Genomic DNA, 27,170 nt, shown 5'->3' on the forward strand with positions numbered 1-27,170 from the left:
TGGATTAGTTGTTGACTTTAGCACAAATCTAGCTTTGCAATTATAAACCTTTATTTTTACCCATTAATTATAATAATGTGCAAGAATTAGTAATGGGTTGTTGTTGTTGCACTAGAGCTTTCAATTAAAAGATTGATATAGAAAGGTTACGATGGTGACTCGTTGAAATGAAGAAAATTTTGAATAGTGGGTTCCAATTCGCCATTTATGAGCACGAAATTCTGGATAAAATAAATAAACATTGTTAGAATTATCTTACAATTATTTTAAGCCACTTCCATTTATGAGCACGAAATTCTTTCTTTTTCATTTTTTATTTAATAAATTCAAATACAAACTGATAATGCATATTTTTTATCATTCCAATAAACTAATTGCATCCATTTGCTATTTGTTTGATTGATATCAATTTAGTTTGGTTTTGGATTTTTTAATGATTTTTTTTTATGTTGTCCTGTCTTATTACTAATTTTAATATTTTAAAATAAATTTTTTGAAATATATCAAAATCAATATATTTTAAAGATATACTAAAAAAAGTAACACTGCAAATTCAATTGAGAATTTAGACTCACTTAATTCACAACAAAAAAAGAGAAAAAAAACATCATTTTATTGAATATAGTAAAATTAAATATTTGTATATCCAATAAGAAGGTATGTAAAAGTATAAAAATAATTCATAATCTAATTATATTATAATAAACAATAATCTAACTCACTAGTAGACACACATTTCACACGTCTAGTTTTTCTTATCCTTTATATGATTTCAAAATGTTTAAAATTAATCTTTCTTTTTTCCATAAGATATTTTATATTTGTGATGTTTCTTTCTATTCAACATAAATAAATAATTTAAATTTAGATTATAAAAATACTTAAATGGTGAATTATTTGTACCATCCTCATAGATTAAGGGGGAGTATGTTCTTATGGAGATTGTGGTTGAACTTTTAATAATATAGTTTTTAATTAGCAAACTAACTTTACTTATTTACATGCAACAAAGTCAATGAATAAATGCTTATCATTTTTGTCACGTTCATCTTTTTCTTGGAAATTAATTTTAAGGAGAGTAATAATTGAAGAAAACATGTAATGGTGACTTATTCAATGGACAAATGAAGAAGATGGCAAGTGTGAGAAACAAAAAGGAAAGGACAAAGTGAATGACAATAGACAAGGGAAAGTGTTATAAAACTTGAATAAGAACTCTTAAAAGGGTTAGGAGAATATTCATATAATTCAATACATTTTTCTTACTTTCACAATAATTTGAGATTTTTTTTTTCATCGTTACTGTGTTAGTTTATATTGACTAAAGATAAAATCAAATTATTTTTATGAGTGATTGAAACTTCATCTTTTAAGACCAAGTTTATAAAGTTAAATTAGAATTATACCCATTTTTAAACATGATATTTGAATCCTGTTAAAACATATTCTAACAAAATTGGTTGTTTGTTAAATTTATTATTCCATTCATGATATATAAATACATAACATAAAAAGATGTATTAAAGATTTAACGTGAACTAAACGTAAGAGATAAAAGCCTGAGATTTTTACTAATCATACACCAATTATTGTGTTTGTCGTTTAAAAAAAAAATAACAAATTTAGCTATCCAATTAAAATAGAATATCTAATTAGTCATCACTCTCACATCAAGAGACACACGTGAATATATCCCACTCAATTCAAATTAAGAAGCAATAAGAAACAAAAATAGATAATTTTGATTTTATCATATTAAACTTAGTCTATATATTTTCTTTATAAACTAATAAGAAAAAAGAGAGTATATGCTCTAGTTTTACTTTATTTTTCCTACAAATATTTAGGTAGGAATATATCTATTCATATTCTGATTTTAAGATTTGTATTATTACACAATGAATTTTAAAATGTTTTATATTCCATGTATCATGTTTTTCAAACTCGCAGCCATTCATTTGGTTCATTTGATTTTGACATGGCAATTCAGTTTAGATGAATTGAAAAACTTAATAACATATATATTTTTTTTACGAGTATTATGTTTTTGATGATGTTTCCTCACCCAAAATATACTTGAAGATTTCTACAAATGTTATTAGGTTAGTTTAATGTTTGTAAAATTTGAATTATCACACTCAAAGTGTTTCGAAGAACATAAAATTTTTTCATAATCAAAATAATTAATTAGATTTAGTATATGATCAACTATGACAAGTTAGGAAATACGTTTTTAAACTGATAACAAAATAATCCATTACAATAAAATATAATAAAGTTATCTTTAGGCTTCGTTTAATTTATTCATATACGAAAATAATCAATTAATTTACTTAAATCTAGAGTTAGTCTCTTACACATTTAATCAATTAAACGAAGGGATAATCAATTATTTCAAGTAGTTTTTAGAACTTATCATTATGCAAATAATTGATTAAGTTAATAATCAATTTCTATCTAACTCAATTATTTTTAGAATTTTGAAATGAACAATTTAATCAATTATGTTTAAATATTAGTCGGTTATAATAGTTTGTAACAACATAATCTTTCTAAAAAAGAGTAAAAATACAGGTTTTTCTTTTCTGATATTAAAAAGTGCCAAAGTGATATATTTTCAAGTGATAAAATCAACTTTGATTTTCTCAAAATTCATTAAGGAATAATGTTCAAGATTCTAGTTTTTTAGTTGTAAATCAATATATTACACGTGATATTTTTACTTTAGTTTTCTTGTATTTTGAATTCAGAATTCTTCCACAAGTATTTGGTGTGTTAGGTAATTGATTGTATTTATTATCTTGTAATTAGACATTCACCAAGAATTAAGTTGTTTGGATTAAATTGAATATAGGTTCGAGAAGAATAGAACAAATATAATTCTTTAATATTTTATTTAATTCTATTTTATTGACACTGTTAAAGACCATTAAACACTGTATGAAATTCTTCATATTAATATTTAAAAAAAAAAAATCATTTTAACAATCAATTCATCCATCTTAGTTGTGTTTGAACCATTATAATTTATAAACTAAGAAAATGGGTAAAGTTGATGAAAATCATTCAAAAGAAAGAACATAAAAAAAACATCTTTTTTCCAGTGTCTTTATGTTCTAGCTTTGTCCCCTCTTTATGAAAAGGCTTGATATGTGGGAATCAAACACTTTTAGTTTTAGAGATTTTTTTTTTTTTAAATATGTTTTTGGTCCCTCAACTTCCAGTGAATTTTAAAATTAGTCTTTTTTTGAAATTTTATACCAATTTAGTCATTTATTGTAAAAAATGTGTGAATTTAGTCATTCTTACCAAATTTTGTTAAGTTTATTTGACATTTTAAACGCATTTTATGATAATATTTGAATTAACATTGAAGTGAAAACGTGTCAAATGGTGTAAACAATTCAAATACTATCATGAAATACCGTTTGAAATGTCAGATAAATTTAACAAAATTTGGTTAAAATTACTAAATTAACACATTTTTAAAGATGAAGGATTAAATTGGTCAAAAGTTTTAAAGAGAGACTCATTCCAAATTTCACTGAAATTTGAGGGACCAATAATATATTTAACCCCTTTTTTTCATTTCATTTCGTTTCTCCTGGTTAAACAATTAAAAGAAAAGACAAAAGAATATAAAAGCTGATTCAATATTTGATAATACTAATAGCTACCTTGATGATGTAATTAGCAATCGGTCCATATTCCACAAAAAAGTTTGTCTAGAAGTTACAATTGTGTGGCCTTTTCCTTGTGTTGATATGTGTTAATGGATTTTGATTTAATTTCCCACTTAGTTTCACATCAATCTAAAAATGTGTAGACATCAAAAGATAGAAATAAGAATAACATTTTTTTATGCTCACGTGTTGTAATAGACTTTGATTTCAATTTCCCCTCTTTGTTTCACATCAATCCAAAAGTGTGTAAACATGATATCTCCACTTAATACAAGATATTAGTCAAAAATAAATATTTAAATAATATTTGATAATTTGATTTTTTTTTTTCAATAAAATTGTGTATATAGTGTGTATAAAGAGGGAATAACAAAGTGTGAAATTTGAATTTCCTTTTTTTACTTATTTTAAATTTTATTATTTTAGTTATTTAAAATGTTTTTTTTAATTTTAATTTGCTTTTAATTATCTTATCCAAAAATTTATTTTACTTCAAAACATTTAAAATTTATAAAATAATAAATTACTCTCATATCATCCAAACACACTATAACTACATATTTGTGAATTTTTCTTCTTAAATCATACTCATTTTTATTATTTTTATAGAAATGGTACTTTGAACTCGTACTTAAATTCTTAATCATTTATGATATAATTTTCTTAATCATTTATGATATAATTAGCTACAACATTCAACTAAATGATGGTATATTACTTATATAAATATTCATTTTCACACAAACTGTGCTATTTTAAAAAAATATGATTCAAAAGAGAGAAAATGAAAAAAAAAAAATCAAAGTAATAATATTAAGTAAACTTATTTTCAGCAATATTAAGTAACATACTAGACTTGTTTAAAATAAGGTTATCGCACTTTTAACATTTACCATAAACGGAGCAAATTTTTGTGTGGAGTGTTTAAAAGTACGTGACATTGTAAGACTGCAAAACTAAGATTAATAACATTTTTAAGCAATGAATAATATGCTATTTTAAAGAAATAATAAAAATAAATATAGATGGTTTGATATTATTCAATTTCAATAAAGGCCTTTGAGTTTTTGTGAAAATTCAAAAAAAGAGATGCTTTTTTTAGGATATTTGACAAAAACCTTCTTATTATTTAATTTTTTAGGATACTCAAATTTATGACAATCTATCTGTATCATTCTTAATCACCCAACACAATTCAATTATGTCATGATTCCCCATGCTGCTTTACTATGGTTATGAACTTGTCCCAATCTGAACGAGTCAATTCGCGATCATGTTAACAAAAAGTTAATTCATTGGCACCCAAAGAGTTGTGTTGGGCACGTCTAACACATTACTAAAAAGCAAGCAATATCCTTGAAAATAATCGTGTTTGGCCATACATAATAGATGCGGTTCTTCGTGTCTTAAATGCTTCTTGGTTTAACTGTTTGGATTGCCCAAAAAGAGAAGAACGAAAAATTCTAAGAACTATACGAACTTAACAAGTTTACAGGCCAACATAATAGAGAAATTAATGGGAAACAAGAATGAATTGAATCAAGTAACGGATTAACTGATACGGCGCATTGGACTAAACAAGAAACAAGAGTTACAAGCCGAAAACAAAAGTATATGTTTGAATTGAATAGCCTATAAAGAAGGAAAATGTTACAACCTGTGTTCTAGGGTAGAGATAATAGGAGAAAATGCAGGTACAAGTCAGAAACCTCAACTAATTGAGAGAAGAAAAAAAAGATATGGTACAACAACTTACCGAATGAGGCTATTGGCGATCGTAACCAGGTGGTGGCATTGGATTCCTGTTTCCTCTTCTATCTAATAAAGAAAATTGATTGGAGGAATGATGACCATATTCCCTGTTTCCACTCTGATTGTTTCGCGGAGTCCAACTCTGATGGGTTCTAGATGGTTGGAAGTTTGGGTTGTGGTGAATAACTTGGTGATGATGACTAACATCATGATGGTGACTACCATATGCACCTTGCGTATTGTTGATAAACCTGGCGTTCTGATTATATCCTGAGGATTGATGCTGATTATACCTACCCCCACTACCCTGATGCTGATTTCTTTCATAATGATGTGATCCAGGGTGTTGATAATCATTTCTTTCGTAAGAATTTGATGGCTGATGAGGATTGTATGGTACCGGGGGAGGTAGGTATTGTTGATTATAGCCATACTGCTGAGCATTGTAAGGTGCCAAGTGGGGTCTGCCATGGAGTGAGGGAGCAGGAACAGGTGGCATTGCAACGTATCCTGGGTGTGATTCGTAACCATAGGAAGACACCGGTGGTCGATGACCCATTGGTGCAGGATAAGATATAGGAGGTCCATTATGTGGGTGACGGTAGCCATTGGAGTCAACCTTCATCTGTAAGGAATTCACAACGAGTCTGTGTGCAGCATCTCCAAGCTCCCGACCAGAAGACCCTGGAGGGTGGTTTCTCCTGATATACAAAACCAGATCCCCACTCAGTTTCAGCCAACTAGATGACTGGATATGCTGTGCATGCAATACAACAATAAATCATAAATTTAACTCAAAAGAAAGCCTTACCTCCCATTTTCAGTGTGATGTCTCCTACCCGAATCTTCATGCCATAAAACAGGTTCAGGTTTTAGATCCCCAATGGTAACAGACTGTACACAAAGCATATACTTTCATTTTTCCACCAACATTACAGTATAAGTAGACAAAACACAAATAAGTATATTCTACTTTAAACAGAACAGGGTCTTAATGTGGCAACGTTTGAAATTAAAAACTAAATTGGGAAAGGGAGTTGGAAATTAGAGGTTACAGACAACGATCTGCTACTAAATTTATTACCTTATTAGGAAATTTAACTCCTTGTGGTGGTCGGGTAATGTGTTTATGAGCATCTGGAAGTCTATATATTGCGCATCTGAGCAAAAAGGAACGAAAAGGAAAATAGATAAATCACGGTGAGATACAGATCCAAGACCATAAGATGTGTTCTTGTTGAATAGTACCCAGCATCGACAGACTTACATAACTTGATTGTCCATGATATCTTCCATGCTGGCAACAGGAGACCTAAAGACAGGAGGGCAAGGTTCTCCACCGCATAAAGATAAGTAACCATTCATTCCACCACTGCATGTATCCCCAAATAAAATCAGAAGATAGTCCAGCAGGATATTAAAAATGTCTTTTCAAAGTTAAATTTTTATGAAGTAAACAAACTTGACCATTTCATACATTTGAAAAACAAAGGCCTCAACTTTTTTCTTAAGGGTTTAAATTCAATGTGTATATTCCATAAAACTTCAAAGTTCATATTATTGCTACATCATAATTCCAAGACATGTTGTGACGCGTGAGAATAAATGATGTTCCAACAAATGCACTACTATAACATAAGCTAATTTGCTTAGAAAATGGCAAAGCATTATGCACCAACCTTTCTATGGGATTGATTTTTTCCTTCACCAAAGCCCGTTCACTGTTTGACATGTTTTTACACTTGTTGTCCAGTGTACTTATGCATGCAGAAAGAGGGTGACAAGAATTCACAAAGAGCAAGTCATACATTATAGCATTCCGTCGCTTTTCCTCTGGCTTTTGATTTTTTCAATAGAGATAGGATGTAGAAAAAACATAAGCTATAAATTAGTAACATTTACGATGCGAGATGAATTAAGAACAGCAAATTGAACCAGATGTGCATGCATTTAAGCTCAAAGGAAGACCAAGACATACTGTTAAAAAATTTTCAATCTTCTGAACTTCTGCAAGAAGACGCCCTTCATCAATAAAAGGTAACTTGGCAATACCCTGTAAAGAGGAAGGAAGATATAATCAACTGCGATGAAGCCATATCTAGAAAATAGTAAAGAAAAAAATGCAGGCAACATAAATTTGGATCGAACCTGCCAAGCAAAGCGTTTTCCATTCATGTCAACTTCAAAATCTGAGACAACATTAATGTTAAGTAGGGATCAATACTGATAACACAGTAGAACTTCTAAAACTTAAATTAATAGACTTTGATAAAGACATACCAACAGGATAAAAATCAATGATAGGTGAGTTTGGTTCTGTCATAAGTCTCCTATACGGCTCAGGAAGAGCATGAGAGCTGCAGATATGTCCATAGTACCAATGTTATTACACTAATAGAGTTTAGAGTGCAAACAACAATAGTAAGTTGGGTAGCAAGCAAACCTTGCAGCAGGAAAGACCCCTAGAAGCTGGTCAAATGGTTTGAATGGGGTACCCAGATTAAAACTAATATCAAGTTCACCAAGGTCCTTGAGATCAGACGCAAAGGGGGCATAGTGATATGGATAAAACCTATTTTATAACACAATAAAATTGGTAAAATAAGACTTGGAATTCTTGTAGATGCAATCTGGATTCTAAACAACTTGAAATTCACAGGCAAGAGAAGTAAATATATATTTTTATTCATGCCCTAGCTGTGTTTCCTTACTAGTATATCTAAAAAACGTAACCCACAGAACAAGCTTCCCCACCCAGTTAGGTCTACAAAGGATAGATGTTTGTGGCCTTACCAGTGATGGACAGCAAACATTATAAATTGTTAATTTAGGTTGTTTTGTGATTAATATTGTAAACATAGATGGCGAGATAAAAGTATATAAGGTATAAAACAGCCTTTGTTCCAATATTTTCAAACAAAGGACTTTGTCTGAGGAGTGCTAACAACACATTTCCCTACTGGTCGGAATCTACTGAGAATTACAAAGTCAAAAAGAGACTCAATAAATGAGAGAAGAGATCTTTAAAAAAAAATATTTTTATGGAAACGATTGCTCTAAATTGTGTTGGGTACACGAGTATTCTTAATACAACAATAAGAAACAAAATCAATATTTAATAATGGGAATTATTAGTCAGATATTTTCCTACCGAATCATATCATATCTCCTCCCTATTTAATATAAATTTAAATCATATTCCTAACACTCACTCTCAAATTGGAGCATATGTGCCATATGAGACAAACCTGTAAGAAATGTTAAATACACAAAACCCCTTGAGAGAATCATGTCAGCCAGTTGGTTGCTGGAGCTGACATAGTAAATAAGGAACTGATATCTTTAACATTCCCTCAACTTGAAGCATACGTATCATCTGTGTCAAGTTTGCTAAAAATGTCAAAGGGCATGGCGGCTGTTCAAGAGCAAAAAAATGGAAGGAGATCACAATGCTTGCCAGGAAACAAAGAAACAATACACAGAGTGTGGCAGCCGATTGAGAGAAAAATGTATGGAATGTTTGGCGAGCGCACTGGCTACAGGGGGGCAAAGATACTCAGAAAACAGCAGAGAGAACAATGGCTGTGGGGCAGAAAGAAAATAGGTATGTATGTGCATGACATTTTAGAAGAAACAAGGATGCTAAATAGTAAACCATGCAACCTTATGGATCTGAACATTATAACAAAACATGAGCAGCCATACTGGGAACCAAGTTGGTACAACAACAAAATCTTATCCCACTATGTTCCCTAGAACCAGGTAGATAACAAATATTAAATAAAATAAGAGCTTACTTCCCCGAATATTAATCCCATAAAAATACACTTCAAAGTAAATTTATATCTAGATTACCATAAAATTTTAGCATCTTCTTTTCTGCTAAAAGCACGAAAGTCAATCAAAAAGAATAAACCCCATATTAAGAAGGTTTATGTGAGGAGGAATAGAGAAATAACGATGGTTTATTCCCTTGGTGTATATCATAACCATGTACCAGACTGACAGTAGTTAACTAGGGTAAAAATTAATATAAACAGACTGAAAAAGAAAGGAGGGAGGTGTCAGAAATTGTAGGGGGCATCCGTAGGGAGAACAATGTACCATAACCATGTACCAGACTGACAGTAGTTAACTAGGGTATAAATTAATATAATAGACTGAAAAAGAAAGGCGGGGAGGTGTCAGAAATTGTAGGAGGGCATCCTTAGGAAGAGCAATGGTCTCTACAATGAGTAAGAGTGTACTTTTTTTCTGTTTTCCTGGACTCTGCCACCACACTGGCACTGTGTCAGAGCAGAAGAATTTCCAATGAAGATTATATTATGTAATCAATCTGAACCAGTTGCTAACATAATATCAAGAGTCGGGCCTGAAGGACCTTAGTCACTAATACACAAATTCACCAAAAATATTAAAGGGCTTTGATCAAGAAACTGCAGCAGAGCAGTGAAAGAACAGGCCAGGAACAATAAGCAAGCATCACATTTTACACAATTTTATGTTCAACCAAACAAGTGTTAAAATGAAGCATTCAACATAAAACTAGGTCATCACAAATTTGATAGGTGAGGAAGAAAAATACCATGATGACAAAGTAAAGATAAAGGAAAGGCAACATAATTTCAGGATTATACAGTTAATCGCAAGAAACAAAAGAAGGAACTTACCAGTTCCAAGAACAAACACCTTCGTAATAATAGTGCATCACCCAACATAGGCCTTCAGTGTACTTCAAGACCTGAAAAATAGAAAGCAATAAGAAAACCTAAATCTCCAAATGAATCTGATAGGATATAAGAGGGGGGTTTTAGTAGTTAAGATAGTTAGAATGTTAGAGGGGTTAGCTAGATACAAATAGGGAAGAAGGATGGGAGATTCAGATTTGTTATCATTTTAAATTGAGCATTGGCTTTTTGTGAGAGGAAACCCTTCCAGAGTTGTTGCTATTTTCATCTTATTCGATGAAAGTCTTATCTCTCTCCCTTCAAATCTAGAATCACAATATAGCTCTGACCTGCCAGATCTTCAAAGGCCAAGAAAGTGTTATATAGAAGAATACTTTGGGATGCAACAGCTTAGATAGAAAAGATAATTATGGTAGCCATATCTTTGAAAGATAGACTATGATGAAGATCCAATGGGGCAACCAACAATCCATGAACAATCAAAGTCAATGGAGAAGATAGGATTGAACAATTGTTGGAAGCTACAAAATGAGATTGCCAAGATAAAAAATTAAATAGGTTGAAGGAGATATTAGGGAATGATTGGAGCTTCATAGGCTGGAAGAATTTGTTTCCAGTAGAAATTATACTTCTCTCTGTAACCTAAGCCAAGAGAGATGCAAATTAACCTAAGCTTAGAAATATCCCCAACTAATTTAAGTTTTAATACATGGACATCAGCCCATAGCAGAGCCCAGCATCACTGAGGAGTATTTTTCCATGCCTATGTTAGGTTGCAGACAAGCAAGGACCTCTATTTTTACATTAGGTGTGCCATTCGCATGCTTAAAACATGTTCCTTCTTCTCCAGGCCAAAAAGGCGCACCAGTATACATGCTACAGGTGTGATGTGACTTCCTTTTGAAATTTGAACTTAGCACCCAAGTAAGCTTCACGCATAACTCCACGCGTTTTTAGGCTTAGTGTTAGTCCTACACACCAAAAAGAGTCGCTTCCCTTTGTCTCTGGGATAGGCTATAAAAGCATCACACTAGATCTCTTTTGAATGAATAGAAAATTGAGAGAAATTTTTCTCATGTTAGTTTGAAACTTTTTCAATCAATTCTTATATTGAATTGCTTAAGTAGATTTACGCTGATAAACTTGGATGGTTGGGTCGCTGGTGACATGAGTCACAGGGATGAAGAGAAATTAAGCAACACCCAGAGGTCCAGATTATTCAGAATTTGCTTTCGCCCTGGAACTCACCAGAGCCACTGAACCCAATCTTGCATGCAGGGCAGCGGGTTTCTCCCAGCAAAAGATAAAATGGGTGTAGTTGTCTTCCCGCAAACAGGGAAAACTTGACGAAGTGTATTATTTCAGTGTGGAATTCCAGTTTTCAAATTCCAATCTTGAGGAAATTAAGGAGGGGTGTATGATTAGGATTTAAGAAGGGGAAATCAATTGAGTGAGATAGTTAGAATATTAATGGGTTAGTTGGTAAGACGGGTTAGTATGATGTAAATAGTAAGATATAAATAAGAGATTAGAACTTGTGAAGGGGAAACCCTTGGAGGAGAGTTTTCTCATTGTTCTTTTCATCCTTTTCAATAACAATCTTACTTCTCTTCTTTTCATTTCAATTAAAGGTTCCTAACAAAATAAAAATTAATAAAATTTTGATTCATTAACTTACAACATCTTTCCGTATCGCTTCAAGTTCCTCAGGAGTTTTAGCATGAAATTTTTCCTCATAATACCTCTCTTTCCAGCCTGGTTCTCCCAACTTAATCTGTCGAAACCAGCAATATTAGCTAAATGAAGTGAAACAACTTCAGGTTAAACATATGATTTAGTTCCTATTATGTAACAAATTCTCAATTTAGTCTGTATGCATAAAATCATGTTAAATCAGTACATACACATGGAAAACATTGCAAATTTGGTTCCTGTCACCATTACTCCCTTCTTACACATCCTTGATTTGGTCCATATACGTCCAACACATTCTTAATTTGGTCCCTTACATACGGGTACAAAATTAAGAATGTGATACAAGAAGAAGGACCATATTAGAATGAGCTATACTCATAGGTAAAAATTAAACATGTGTTGCACAAGAGTCATAATTGCAAGCTTTACTATAGATGCATCTCTCATGCTCCTCAAAATAGCAAGCTATCACCTAGATTCAAAAAGAATTTAGAAGGTTCTGCACATAACTCAGTTCTATGTAGCATTATCATCCAATCAATTTCCCTAGCTCCTGTTTAGCACAGGCCTAAGCGAAGGGTAGTGCAACCATGTTACCATTTGAACTTGTTATATTGGTCACATGGCAAGAACTCCAACCATTCCCTATGCATACATTAGTAAAGATCATTCTGAGGCATGCACTTCAAATTCAAAAGTCCTTTGGAAATAAAGAATAAATGCAGATCCATAGTTTGAGAAATTATAAGGTTAAAATGTCAGTTAATTTTCTTCAGTTCTATTTCATGTTTTGAACAAAGGTTTGTCCAGGACTTGATTGAAAAAACCTTAAAAGTGAGGATATTGTGAATACAGGGTCAAGTAGGTTATATAATAATGGAGATAAAACTGAGAAACACTTCCAATTTTAAATATTTAAGAAGTCCTTCCAATTTTTTTTGTTCCTTCGTTATGAAATTTAACTACTCAACGTCAATCTAATTAACATTATGATATCCTAACGAACTCCCAAAATTTCCTCAACATAAATTACAGTCTTTAGAATGGTAGAACTAATAAAATTACCAACAAAAAGAAATTTGCCCCACATTGGATCAAAAGATCTATTTTCCAAAACATGCATTGAACCATATAGTGAATCAAAAGATTCATGACAAATAATAAAAAATGCCATAACAAATATTTTAACAAACAAAATTTTTTAATCTAATACCCACAGGGATGACAACTTTCACATATTTGTTACTTATTAAAAAACAACAATGAACAAACATAAATGCATAGGAAAACTAAAATACAAAACAAAAAGACTATAAGAACTCTACATTTTTACCTTGTCCTCTTCGTCATCTTTTGAGTTGAATACATCAGATTTCTCGCGAAGTATCTCCTTCAATTTTGTTTTCAATTCATCTTTATTATCTTTTTCCTGAAAGGTAAAAGAATACTAAACTCAGACAAGACACAGAGGACCTAACCAGATCACTGTAAAAACCTTAGAATAACAATTATTTGACAAGATAACAAAGTGCATCTAATTCCTCGCCAGGCTCATACCCAATAATAGGTTAGCCCACCATATATTAGTTCTAAAGAATGCCTCTCCCGAAGCAGGAAAACATACTTCTATTTCAACACTACTCTCGGCTTCAACGATAGCAGCAGCAAGAGTGGCTCCTGAAGATAATCTAGCCACTTTATGGGGCCTCTCAGAGGTTTCTTTATGGTATTTTTTAACTGATGAGGACACTGGAGAGTTATAATGCCCAGATTGTTGAAATGGTGATGGTGTTGGAGCTGAAGCAAGACGAGAACCATGGAATCGTGAAACTGCAACTAAAGACTCTGGTTGAAATTGAGGCTCGGTGTCATCTCCCCTTCTTGCCTGTGCCTTCTCACGCTTTATTCTTTCCACTTGTCGCTGAATGCAGACAAATAAATGCAAAGAATAACTTCAAAACATGCAGTCAAATATCTATATATAAGAAGAAAACTATATAGATGTAAAAAAAAATTATCTCACTTATTAAAAAATGTTCCCGTCAATTATGACAAAATTTGAACAGACACACTTCCTCAATTGTGTGACAAACACATTCTACCAATAGGCACAAATTGATGAACTCTTTCTATGTAAACCTTAAAGGGTGAGTAGATGCAAAGCAACTAAACAAACCTGATGCAATCGAGCCCTTTTCTGAAATATTTTATCTTCATAAGATCCAACAGCCTGAATGAAGTGCTCCACCCTGCTCAAATTTATCTAAAAGGAGGCAGGAAAGAAAAAGACAATGTCAATGAATATGTCGATGAAAAGTGGCACAGCATTCACACAGATCCCCACCATTAATACCACATACCGTGCTACCATTGGTTAAATAACCGCCCAATTCCCTAAATTCCTTCTTGTATACTGCTATCAGCAAGTTGATTGCACCCTATGTAGAAGAAATGAAATTCCCAAGAAATAGATCAGTTACATAATAAAAATCAGCATATAAACATAACACTTCACGTCAGTTAATACATGGCAAATATAATAACAAAATAATTACTACACTACATAAAAAATTAAGAAATTTAAAAGGATGCTAAAGATTGGGACTTCTTTCCGCCTCAACATTGAGACCATTCTTGAAGTATAGACAGCAAGACAATTCGGATCCATTTATCTTCACTAACAAATTATGCAAAATGATTTAAGCTATGCAAAATGTTTAAAAATAATTCACAATCAGTTTTTGTTTTACTCAATTAAATCAAATAGAATTGAGGTTTGAATAACAGATAACATTCTCTATGATTTTACCACAAAATCCATAGGAAAGGTCATATTGATGTGATAATACCTCACTCATTGTTTCATTAATACATTTCAAAGTTAAACCTAAAATCCAAATACCAAACTTGACCTAAACTGAATACAAAGCACCATACGTCATGAATTTTTTTGGTCACTATAAACTCTCAAAGATTTTCCGAAAAGAATATATGAAAAGGTTATCTCAAAGCCATTACTACTTTTGAAAAAGATAGACCATACATATATCTTAAAAGTGTTCCTAGACCATACAATATATCTTAAAAGTGTTTTGGTTCTGTGAGATACCAAAATGTATGGTAGTCACTTCTAAAGTTTTTTTTTTTTTTGCCAAATATATAACATTTGTTTGCCTCCTTGTAAAAGCTTGAGCTTTTCAGATAGTGTTCGTAGTAAACTACAAAATCCTGCAAAAACACTCGCATGCTTGAAATTAACTTAAAATTCAGCGCAAGGTAAAATTATTTTGATACTCTATCCGGGCTTCACCTCAAAGCATTTCAGCCTTGTTCGACCCAACAATTTAGTCTTTCCAGATAGATAGTTCCTCATTATTTAGATAGAAGAAACCCATCACTTTCAAAATTGACCCAATTATTGAAGTTAGGTACCAAAACCCAAACCAGAAAAAAAAAAACCGCTCCATTTTTTGTCCAATACCAATTACAAGTCAAAGAAAAAATCCACAATTAATGCTTACAAAATAGAAGAGCAGTCCTGAAATTTGATTCATAGCAAGTATACAGTAGTAGAGAAAAAAAAGAAATAGAATACCGGACCTCACGAATCTCTAGTGTAGGCATATGTGGAAGAAAATCATTGCCGACAAAAAAGCACATGAAGATAAAATCATCCACAATGCATTCAAAATCAAACTCGAAAGGAGGATTAGGTATTCTCATCTCATACTCCAGATATTCTCTTAGAGTCCAAATATTCAGGAACTACAAAAAAAAAAGGAAGTAAAATTAAGGACTAAACACAAAAAGTGTCGTATTCAATATAAGATAGGAATTTCATATCACAAATCCTGACCTGGTATGGCTTTTTAGCCACGACAGCCTCTCCTTTTTCATCAAACTCTCCTGCCTTTCTTTTTTCCTTTCCTTCGCAGTTTGCTGCCAAATGGCCCATCTGACCACAGAGGAAGCATTTGTCTTGTCCAGGAGTAAATACAACCTGCAATAACACATTATTTACCAATGATTCTCAATCACTCACAACAACTAATGGAAAGAAGCCAAAAATATTGCATAAAATTTATATCAAACATTCTTCATGTCAGCATCATATACTTATTTTACTACTCTAATAAACTCCAATTCAGATACAAAGAACAACTCGATAGGACACAAACCTCTCTAAGAATTGAAAAATGAACTTCATGGGTAGCCAATGCCAACATAATCAAATCGGCATCCTGTCATCCAAACACATCATAGGAATTTGTTAATTACAATCATGCTAAATCAAGCAAAAAAGATACAGTGAAAGTAGAAAAGAAGTTAGATTTTCTTTTCTTTATAAACAAAATCAAAGTTGAATTTTGAAGAGTAAGAAGATGTGGAAATAAGATGCATACCAAACCATATAGGCAATGTCGTGTATTTGGATCAAAACCATTAAGATTTCTCTGCAGGCGGATATAGGACATAATCTTATGCTCCCCTTCACCAGGAACATTTGCATCAGAAAGAATAACCTGCAGACACAAACATAAACCATGACATTAGTGAAGATTCCCCATCATGAGACGCAATTGCCACAGCCAGACAGTTTATATAAAATGAACTCTCTACCTTAATATTTTGCCAACCAGGGTCATTGTTCAACCTAAGATGAACATAGTACTGAAGTGCAATTGACAAAACAGCCATAAATTCAGTTCCTGGTGTAATGACATTTGAATCAAACGTTTGGGACTCTGCTTTAGGAGAAAGTTTTCTGCCCTCCTTCTCAAATTCCTCCCTTAACCTTGCTTCTTCAGCAGCCTATCACAAAATAGAAAAACAGGCAAACATGAGCAGAAATCATATCTACACATCTTATCATATTTCACCATTTCTTGACAGATTAAAGTCGCTCACATAAACATCAGTATCATAAGAAAGCAACAACATTAACCTCAAAGAAAGGGATCAATGCAAGAAACACTAGCAGTAGCCACCCCACACAGCTACAAAAAACGTACATTTTATCATAATAACCCTACCACCCAAATCAAGAAATATTTTACCAGCACATGTAGAAAGCCACAAAATTGTGATAAAAAGAAAAGTGTGTTGATTAATGGTTAAATATTTGAGACGAAGACCAGAGTATGAACTATATATATATATATATATATATATATATATATATATATATATATATATATATATATATATATATATATAATATGAGTAACCGGACAACGGCAAAGTTCAAGCTTTCAATTACCCACCAATGTGGTATGCAATTGATTGAACCTGATTGTTAATAACAGCAAAGAGAGTACGTTCATATAGAATCCACGGCAATTGCTAGCTAGAGATATGTTATTCATACAATCACTTTTTGTTTCTATCTCTCCATCATTAGTTACACCTTTTACTTCTCTCTTTCTTTCTCCCTATTAGTCGTAAAATCTGTAGTTCAAATAATATTTCCTTGCTACATTCTAAGAAACACGAAAGAATGAAGTCTATTAGGAAACCCAAAGAATCCAAAACTACACAAAACCTTACTAAGGATTACAAAAATTAAAAATGACCAAAACACATACCGCATCAGCAGCATCTTTCGCAGCCCTAAACCGCCTAGACCGTTGCTGGTTCATTTTCGCCCTCGGCGCAACACCATCTACAAGTCAAACCAAACATAACAAATAGGCCCCGCAGCAACACAAACAACACAATTACAAATTACAAATCACAAATAATCAAAACGAAGAAACAAACACACACCAATAGCCATGTAGAGCAGCTTCCGCGGCCGCACCATAACAAACAGCCTGTCAATGTAGTCAAACATGCACTCAAACACCTCATCGAACGACGTCGGAGAAGGCTGCATCGAAACACACAACTCGTAACCATCGTCAAACTCGCATGCTCGAAATTCAACAAAACATCAAACAAATAAACAAGTTATTGAGAGGAATTCGCATTGAAATTAAAGAAGGAGGAGAAATGTTACCCTATCCTCGGGGTGGAAGCAGGGATGAATGATGCCATTCATGTCGAGGTAGAGGTTATCGTATTCAATGTTGTTAGGGTTCTCCTTGCTCGCATCGACCGGGATTTGAATGCCGTCGATTACAACCGCTTCCTCTTCGATCGCGTCCACAATCACCATCGGATACTTCTCGGCCAGCCACCGGTAGAAGGCTGGGACTCCCATCTTTCCGTCACGAACTCAGATTCAATTCGTCCGAAACGAAAAAACTCTTATCCAATTCACTTCTCTCTCAAATCTAAACGCAGAGGAAGACGAATATGCGAAACAAGTAAACACTGATTCCTACACTGCGCTCTCGCGCGCGGGTTGGAATATTGGGAATTTGGGAGGTAGAGAACGGAACGAAAGGACGATGCTGCCCTTCGTAACTCCTATGGTATTTTGATATTTAAGGTCTTTTGTCTTTCTGAAATGCACAGATAGTTTAGGTTTCAATACTCATTCAATAAAGTAGTAGCAAAACCTAAGTTAGTTTTGTATTGTAAGCTATATATAATATTTTGTACTATTTTTCAATTAGAATAGAAATTAGGTATAATTATTGATTTGGTACCCCAAGTTTTTGGCTAAGTTCAACTTGGTACCCATATTTTTGGTTTGTTCAAATTTAGTACTCCAATTATTTGAAGAGATTCAATTTGATCATCTCCGTTAAGTTGGAGTTAACACCGTGTGTCCGCACAGGACACGTGTCAAGCCATGAAATTTTTTTTAAATATTTTTTTTTTTTCAAAAAATTTAAAAATTGTCACGTGTCAGTTTATCATCGTGCCACATAGCAACTTACAATCATGACACATGGCAATGATAATACTTGTTTTCAATTTAGTACTCTAATTTAAATTTTTGGTTGAATTTAGTACCCAATTTTTTAAAATGATTCAATTTCGTCATTTCCAATTTGAGACCAAATTAGTAACTAAGTTTAATTATAACTTATATATATATATATATATGTTAAAAGAATTTTTTTTGAATTTATACATCAAATCACTATACCTAAATATTCAAATTATTTTATTTTTTACAAGTGTAAAAAATTATAAATGTAAAAAATAAAATAATTTAAGTATTTAGGTGAAATGATTTGATGTACATATTAGAAAAGTTATTGTAACATGTATATATAGATTGTAATTAAGCTTATTTACTAATTTTGTCTCAAATCGGAGAGGGCGAAATTGGATTATTTTAAAAAATCGGGTACTAAATTAAACAAAATTTTTAGTTTGGGGTACTAAATTGAAAACAACTATTATCTCTGTCACGTGTCATGATTGTAAGATTTCACGTGACACTGTGATAAACTAGCAGTTTTAAAATTTTTTGAAAAAAAAATATTTTTTTAAAAAAATAATAATTTTAAAAAAATTAAAAATTTCATGGCTTGACACGAACACGGTATTGACTCTAACTTAACAAAGAGAACCAAATTGAATCTTTTTAGAAAATTGGGTACTAAATTGAACAAACCAAAAGTTTTGGATACCAAATTGAATTTAACGAAAAAGTTGAGATACCAAATTAGTAATTATACCTAGAAATTATGTGTATGCATCTGCCTATATTTAATGAAATGTTTTATTACTTCGTTTATTTAAAATTCAAATTTGGTTGAAAATCACAACATCATAATAGTTTTGTTTTACCTCTATCTTCTTATGTGTCATGAGAATAATACCATTTACCTAATTCATCTAATTAAAGAAATAATTTAATAAACAAAAATAGATGTATTCAAAATTTATATTTTAAAAAATCATTAATATCTGTCTTTCTCAAATGTTTGACAACTATAATTTTACTGGTTATATCATACTGTAAGAATAATTAATAGAAAAGGTACCAAATCTTGTAGAAAGAAAGAAAAACAAATTTTAACTTAGGTTTATAATTAAAAACTGAGACATTGCTTTTTTTTCTTATCTGAAAGTCAAATCTATTTTCATATAATTCAAATTTATGCATCCTAACTTGACCAGTAATTAAAAATAATGATAACTTATATTTATCTCGCTAAAAAGTTATTTTCTCTATAGAAAGGTTAGATAGATAACTTAAGTTTAAAGGAAAAGATTTCTATTAACTTTATCAAATGATTTTCTTCTCCTGCAGTGGAATATTTAAAATTTCATTTTTGTCTTTTTTGTCGGAAATAAGGTTGAAATTTGAAAAGTCTAATGTAAAAAATATTGGAATAATTTGAAATTCTTGTGCTAATTTGATCAGAGTCTCGCATATTAAAACGATTCAACCCATTTATATAAGAAAATAAATAAATAAATGGACCAATTTAACCTGATTCAGCAACTTCCAAGTCAGGCCACACTAGTCATTTTTACCATTCGGGTCAATCAAATGGGGTAGGGTTGGCCCATTTCAATCTTTCACTATGAAAGCCATTTTTATATCCTCTTGGAGGCTCATTTTCAAGCATTTTTTTTTTTCTAATTTTCGTTAGTGATTAATAGAATACAGAGAGTCTTCCCTGTACCAATTTGAGAACAGATTTATCTCTGCATTGCCTTTGATATATTGGAGGAAAGAAAAACTTATTTTAGTTTTCTATTTATTACATGAAAAATCACTAATGTATTGTTGTTGACAAAGAATGAAGGTATGCTGCATAAATTTCTGAAATACAACAATATTCAACATATCCTGTAACAGTTCAGAGGCTATGTCAATGTTTGCTAATTAAATTACAGAACAGAGGGAGTAAAACAATGGAAAGGAAAAGAAGAAAAACATATGTTTACCATGTACAACCATTAAATACAAGAACCACCCAATAACCATTGCATTCTGTTGTGTTTTAACTAGATAAACCTCCCAAGAACTCAATTCTGTTAAATCATGAAGGAGATTGAACCTGAATGCTTTCCAAATGCCGATGTTGTTCTGTGGCTCCCTCAATCAGGAATTCCCATCGGTCATGCATGCTTCAATCTCAATGACCGTTTTTACCTTTTGAAGAAAAGAACCTACTAAAACCTCTGGTGTTTTTCTCTGGCGTTGGAGTGGAAGAAGCTGAAGATGAGGATGACTTGGTAGGCCTTTGGTTTGGATTCTGTACAGAAGATATGCCTGGAAACATTGAGTCGTTATCTGATGGACTATATAAACTGTTGGTAAAATGTAAAGGGGAATCTCCACCCAATGTTTGCACAAATGTAGAAGTAGCACTGTCCATCTCTGCTTGATCTTGCAAAGTTGGACTATCAGGTTCACGCTCCGTGAAGCCTTCAATCTTTGAATAAGGAGATCCCAGTGGCTCTGTTTGAGGATGCAGAGCTTTTAACTGTTTGCCAAGAAGAAATATGGTTTCCTGACACTCAGCTAGCTTTTCAGCAGCGGCAGTCAAGTCTCTCTCCTATGACAAAGGAAAAAAAATCAATCTTAGATTGCTTACTCATCACAAGAATCCTAGATTGAGATGCCTATTTTGATGTTACATATTATGAGTAGGGTTGAGTTTAAATAAACTTCTTCGTATAAGCTTATTTTTAGCTTATGAAAAAAGTTCAATTCATTTTAATTTTTTTCTTATAAATAATCTCTTAGAAAAAGTTGTGAAAGTAAGACTTAGATCTAAAGGTTCTCCAACTTAATAGTATTTTCAAGTATTTGAATGGGATTACAGCTTTACCTGTTTAGTCTTGATGTCATTATCAGCAGCTGAGCTCTCACTCCTGACAGAAAGTAGCATGGAAAATTAGCAATCAGAATTAGAACCAGCAGGTGACATTCACATAAAATATTTGAAAACATGTCAATGTGTAGCTTCAGTATTTCAGTGTCCAACCTCTGTAGTTGTTCTTCTAGCTCCTTGTGTTTGGCCAAAGCTGCTTCATGAGCCTTCTTTTCATCTTCCAGTTCATTCTCCAGAGCTGATGTCTTCATTCGCAGATGAATAAGCTCAGTCTCAAACTCCCTTGCACGTGTTTCAATTGACCTGTACGATTCTGTCATACATTTTAGCTGTGTCTCAGCTAAGCTATTTGCTCTTTGAGCAGAAGCCATCTGTGATTTAACTTCAGCTAGATGTTGCTCTGTCTCTAGTAACCGAGACTTTGTCTGTTCAAGATTTTCAGCACATTTTGATAGATCTGCAACAGCCTTCTCTTTCTCTAACCTCAATTCTTCAAACTCCTCCATTGAGAACTTCTGTGTCGTGGCATTTGATTCATAGCCTGAGGCCAAATTTCCATCATCAGGAATTTCAGGATCAGAACAGGGATTAAGAATATGGGAATGACCATTTTGATATCTCTCCCCTGATGAATCGTCTTGAACTAACTTATTTTCTGGCAGAGCAATCTTATCTATGCAATCAGGACTGTTGGTTTCGGCTTCCGTACCCTTGTAACCAAGTATATTAAATCTGAAGTCACTTGCTTTGGTTAGAACACTAGACAGGTCCAGAACAAACTGTGGCAAATTTTCTTCATTGGAGGTAACTTTATTAAAAGTGACAGAGAACTCTTGCATCTTTTGGCTTATTCCATCTCCATCAGAAGATATATCATGTGCTGCCATTGCTTCTTTGGCGAGGAGCAATACAAAGTCATGAATTTGAGACATTGCGGCTTCTAGATCCGTCGTTATCTGCACATATTCTGGAGGTTGCTGGGATGAAATAACTTCTTTCTCCGCATTTAAGGCAACATCTTCAGCGTTACCCTGCTTATCACACGTAATATCAGAAGGCGTGACATCATGGGGAACGGCAGATACAGAGTCCTGGACTGAATCGCCATATGCATCTTCAAGAATGTGTTTAATATCCTTCAATATCTTCTCCATATCAGCATCCTTAGCCATGGACTCAAAAACTGATAATATTCTTGATTGAAGCTCTGCTAGCGACAAGCTAGGAACATCAGATTGGGGATCAGGTGCTGATAACTCCTCAGCAGAAGACACCTCACTTGGCAGTGGATTTGGATCACTATTCTCTTGGGAGTCAGAGGGAACATCTTTCCCAGTGCTGACTTCTGATATTTCATCAGTCACAGCTTCGTTTGCTATATTGTTTGAAGTGCCTGAAACTTCACCGCAGTCATTTGATAATCGAGCCAGTTTCTCCACCTCCAGAAAGTCATCCATTAGTTCCAACTTCTTAGTGGTATCAGATATGCTCAATTCCTCGGTATTCTTTCCTTTAGGAAATTGGGATAGATCAGACATAATTGCTGTAGACCAAGACTCGGCACAACTTCCCACATCATCATTTCCATCTTCAGACATGGAGATGAAGCTTGGTGCATTGCTTGCATTTTGACTGTAAATGCTTTCATTTATGATGGATTTAGGAGATCCCTTCTGCTGATTACTTGTCTGAACCTGTGCTTCCAAACTTTGAAGTTTGCTCAAAGTTTTCGCAAACATACTCCTTGAAGCCTGCAGTTCACTATTACGTTTTGCCAAAGCTTCTTTCAGCATCTTTGTTTCTTCTTCCATTGCCAGCAAACGCTCGGTAAGAAATTCATTATCTTTGTGGAATTTCTGAGCATTATCTAGGGAGAACCCAGGCATAGGAGACATGTGAGAACTAGGGGGTTTGACAGGAGACTTCCTTAATCGAGTTTCTCCGTATTCTCGACCAAGACTTTCGACTTCTAGCTTCATTTGTGCAAGTGCAGCTGGACCAGGTAACTTCTTCCGCACAAGACCGCGTAATCTTTGGCACTCTGCTTCCAATTTAGCAATTTTTTTAACACCCTCCATGTGCTGCTTGTTAGCAGCTTCTGCAGACCTCATACTCATATTCTTTTCTTCATTGCGAATCTCAAGCTCTTTGGCAATAACATGAACCTCATATTTGAGTGAATTGATTTCTCTTTCACATGATTCAATGTTGCCTTTAAGAAGCTCAATTTCAGCCTCAGCGTGAGCTTTTTCTTCCCTTAAATTGATTATCATGTTAGATCGCTCTTGCAAGGACCTTGACAGAGCCGCATTGTCGGAAGCAGACCTGAGGAGTTCCTGTTCAAAGCTTGCTATCTTAGCCTCAAGCTCACCCTTAATCTTGTCCAATTGCTTGGTTTTTGTGAGAGCAACTTCCTGTAATTTCTGTTCATGTTCTTCCTTTAGGTTTCTTATCTGTCGCATACATTCTTTAAGCGCACCATCTAACTGTGACGCCTGATCCTCAGCAGTGAGTTTTGCAAGAGTGACAGACTCCAGATGGTTCTTCAAAGCTAGAGCTTCTGCTTCTGCCTTTTCCCAGCCTGAAGGGTTTCAACGAATATTAATTCCAAGAAAAAAAAAAAAGGTGCACTACATAATAAGGCTTTTGAATATTTTTAAATAGGAACCATTGAAGAAGTATACCTGAGACAGCCTCTTCTGCTACTTTAGCATGCTGTTTTACAAGGGTTTCCTTTGTATTTATCTCCGAATTAGCTGCAGACAGTTTTTCATTTAATTCCTTAATATCATCCTCCAGTGTCTGAACTTTTTCTTCGTATGCCTTCACTTGATCCTCCAAACCAGTCAGATGAGAATATGACTCTACTGAGATTTGGACGTAGCTCGGCTTCTTGTTTACCCAAAAACAAATATCATACGTAAGTTTGAAACAAATTAAAGACAAATGTAATGGCTAAATGAGTAAATGTCCAAATTCAGCCTTTGAAAAAACTACAGTAGAAAATTTAGCCCCTTCCAAAAAAAAAATAATCATATAGTCCTTCAAGAATGATAACAAAAGTGGGGCACATTAGTTCTTCGGTCATTTTCTCTCCCTTGTAAGCATATGGTTAGTCCTTAAAGAAGTTAATCCTGTACTAACTTAGTCCTTGACAAAATAATCAAAGACTCAAATTGTCCTAGTAAAAGTTAACTCAAATGGGCAAAAGGACTAAAGCATCCCATGTTTGAAATCTTGAAGGACTAAATAGAATTTCATTTTTTACAGGGATCAAATTGTCCCCTATTTTGGGGTGGGGGACCAATTTGGACATTTTCCACTCGTTAAAACTAAAATCATCACGTGTGAGTCAAGAAGGTAAGAAAAAAACATACAGGATAATTTCCTCGATCAGAAATATTAGAAACTACTAGTTCTTTGCTCTAGAGAACCGACAATAAATACATACCTGATTGGCAGCACCCGCGGCAGAGTCCAATTCTGCAGCTGCTTTCTCCATCACAGCCTTGTCCGACGATTTTTTCTTCCATGGCCAGCGTCGGTCCATTGAAAAGTACGGACACCTTATAATCGAAAACAGTGGAAATTAAAACCTACAGCAAGTTTTTTTTTTTTCTTTTACTTTCCTTTTCCGTTTTTTAACCAATGGGTACTACTGCTAATTTCCCACACACTGTATTATTACACACCAAACAGTAACTCAAACCGAATACTCAATCATCCCACCGTTTCACAAAAAGCCACCACGATACCATCACACAAGTGGCTTCCATTTTCAAGCCTACATAAAGTATATATGGTATATGCACTCGTCGGTAGTGTCGGTGGCCATAGAAAGCACACAGGACACAACACCAAAAGCGAACAGTGCAACAGGGCAAGGCCAAATTGTAGATTGCTCATAATTTGGCACCAATTTTGGGTCCCCGATTGACTCATGTCACTATATTTGTGATGTTGATGCATTCATTCACACAGTAGCAAACATAAGCCAATGATGCTAACCGCGATCTCCAAGATCTAACCAAAGCACTTCACATATTCTCGTTCCAGGATATCACAGAACCGAACACTCGAACAAAAATGCATTTCCTCTTCAGAATTTTTTTAAAAACAGAAAGAAAAAGAACCTTAGTCCTTTGGTAAACCAAAGCATCCTCAAACACAACTACCAGCCACAACACTATTAAAACTCTTCTCTGGAATATTTAAAGCAACTTGAACTCAAACTTCAGATTAAACTGAAACAATTTAATACCAATTAATTCAAATCCAAATTACAAACTCGAAATTAGATCCAAATTAGTCAAGATTTTCTGAAAACGGAAACAATAAATCTGAGGAAAAAATTGAACCAAATCTTCGGAAATGAATGGCGGAATTGGACTCTCTGCAACTTCGTTCTTTCTAATTTAGCAACAAGGAAGATGTAACACTGAGCTAAAGTTGAACTGGAAGCGCTCCGAGCACAAACTCGAGCCACCGACAAAAATTGAAAAGTCAAGAAAAATCGCCGCAATGGCGAGTAATAAAAAAAACGCACTCGAACAGACACACACAGCAACAGAGGTTTATTACAGTAGAAATTATCACAGCGCACAAACTTCTGTAAGAAAAACAAAAACAACTCAAAAAAAAAGTAGGAAGTAAACAACAGCATTGGATGATTCACTCGAAGAAGAAACACCGGCGAGGGCAAAATCGACTTACCGGAAAAAATGGAAAAATGCGAGTAGCTAGCTAACGCTGCTGCAATGAGAGAATGGTGAAATATAGGGATTGAGATTTTACAACAAAAGGAGTGACGGCGGAGGTGGAGGTGGCGGTGGTGGTAGTGGCGGAGGCAATGGTGGTGGCTGGTTGGGCTGAGATATTCGGAATTAGGTGGCTCTTAAAAAGCAAGACGTTGCAGAAGCTCCAAAAACCATCACCTTTTTCACCCCTCTTTCTCTCTCTGTGTCTGCGTTCTCTTCGTATTCAATAACTAATAATAAATATTAATTAATATACTCCCCTTTTTTGTAAAAAAGTATAAAAAATAATAATATTATTTTGTGGTGGAATTACGAGATTAACCTCGGGAGAGCGTGGAAATAGCGAGAATAGAAAGCTTGCGGCAGAAGGAGGCGTATGGTGGGATGAGCTGTATCCGAATAATGGGAGTGTTTGTTATTATTATTATCGGTTTTTTGTTTAATTAATTAATAATTAATAGTGGGATTATTAATTACGGTGAGAGAGAAGAAGAAAAAGAAGAAGAAGAGAATAGGGTTAGAGGGAGTTTTTGTTTGGACCACCGTCAGTGAGTCACTGACTGGCATTTTAGTTTGTACAGCTCACGCGTTCGGTACGTAGACGTATGAGTTGGCTGCTTTCTAAATGCGTTAGTGTCGCCACTTCTTGACATGACAACAACGTGGACTTAGAAAATTCGACCAACGAACGTAACACGTTATTTTCTTTTTCTTATTTTTTACTAATATCACCCACATAGCATCTGTGTATCAATTAAAAAAAATATTCGATTAAATATATTTGTGTATCTTAATTAAATTTTAGAATTAGTCTATTTTAAAATTTTAGATTAGTTTAGTTATTTATCTTTTAAAATACGTATATTTAGTCTTTTTAATCAAATTTTATTATGTTTATTTAAT

General features: G+C 33.5%; 2 protein-coding genes across 3 annotated transcripts; both read right to left on the minus strand.

The window, feature by feature from the left end:
- Positions 1–5,217: 5,217 nt before the first annotated feature.
- On the minus strand, positions 5,218–18,247 carry LOC114194319 (5'-3' exoribonuclease 3-like). Its single transcript, XM_028084457.2, has 23 exons — positions 17,817–18,247; positions 17,585–17,687; positions 17,404–17,480; positions 16,439–16,630; positions 16,222–16,341; positions 15,997–16,059; positions 15,675–15,818; positions 15,419–15,583; positions 14,179–14,256; positions 13,995–14,081; positions 13,443–13,739; positions 13,152–13,247; positions 11,802–11,897; positions 10,106–10,176; positions 7,879–8,007; positions 7,716–7,792; positions 7,584–7,624; positions 7,414–7,488; positions 7,115–7,272; positions 6,703–6,807; positions 6,520–6,595; positions 6,247–6,329; positions 5,218–6,136 (listed from the first exon to the last, which is right to left on the minus strand). Exons 1-23 carry the CDS (start codon positions 18,018–18,020, stop codon positions 5,449–5,451), a joined length of 3,225 nt encoding a protein of 1,074 aa, XP_027940258.2. The 5' UTR covers positions 18,021–18,247; the 3' UTR covers positions 5,218–5,448.
- Positions 18,248–20,453: 2,206 nt separating this feature from the next.
- LOC114195208 (filament-like protein (DUF869)) lies at positions 20,454–26,496 on the minus strand. Of its 2 annotated transcripts, none has more exons than XM_028085603.2 (6): positions 26,224–26,496; positions 24,962–25,076; positions 24,195–24,399; positions 21,664–24,091; positions 21,508–21,550; positions 20,454–21,231 (listed from the first exon to the last, which is right to left on the minus strand). In XM_028085603.2, the coding sequence occupies exons 2-6, from the start codon at positions 25,058–25,060 to the stop codon at positions 20,809–20,811; spliced, it is 3,198 nt and encodes a 1,065-aa protein (XP_027941404.1). In that variant the 5' UTR covers positions 25,061–25,076; positions 26,224–26,496; the 3' UTR covers positions 20,454–20,808. The 2 variants fall into 2 exon arrangements, with proteins under 2 accessions (XP_027941404.1, XP_027941403.1); XM_028085602.2 differs by having other exon boundaries at positions 24,195–24,402.
- Between the last annotated feature and the right edge of the window lie 674 nt (positions 26,497–27,170).

Source organism: Vigna unguiculata, chromosome 8 (assembly GCF_037176805.1).
Source record: "Vigna unguiculata cultivar grain cowpea cultivar isolate G323 ecotype 2 chromosome 8, ASM3717680v1, whole genome shotgun sequence".
NCBI classification, from domain to species: domain Eukaryota; kingdom Viridiplantae; phylum Streptophyta; class Magnoliopsida; order Fabales; family Fabaceae; genus Vigna; species Vigna unguiculata.

Coding starts and splice junctions, on each gene's coding strand:
- LOC114194319 (XM_028084457.2), bottom strand. CDS start 18,020: ATGGGAGTCCCAGCCTTCTACCGGTGGCTGGCCGAGAAGTATCCGATG. Junction 7,273..7,413: donor AGATTGAAAATTTTTTAACA/GTATGTCTTGGT, acceptor AAAAATCAAAAG/CCAGAGGAAAAGCGACGGAA. Junction 6,808..7,114: donor AAAATCAATCCCATAGAAAG/GTTGGTGCATAA, acceptor GGATACATGCAG/TGGTGGAATGAATGGTTACT.
- LOC114195208 (XM_028085602.2), bottom strand. CDS start 25,060: ATGGACCGACGCTGGCCATGGAAGAAAAAATCGTCGGACAAGGCTGTG. Junction 24,403..24,961: donor CCGCGGGTGCTGCCAATCAG/GTATGTATTTAT, acceptor TGGGTAAACAAG/AAGCCGAGCTACGTCCAAAT. Junction 24,092..24,194: donor AGCAGAAGAGGCTGTCTCAG/GTATACTTCTTC, acceptor GAAACCCTTCAG/GCTGGGAAAAGGCAGAAGCA.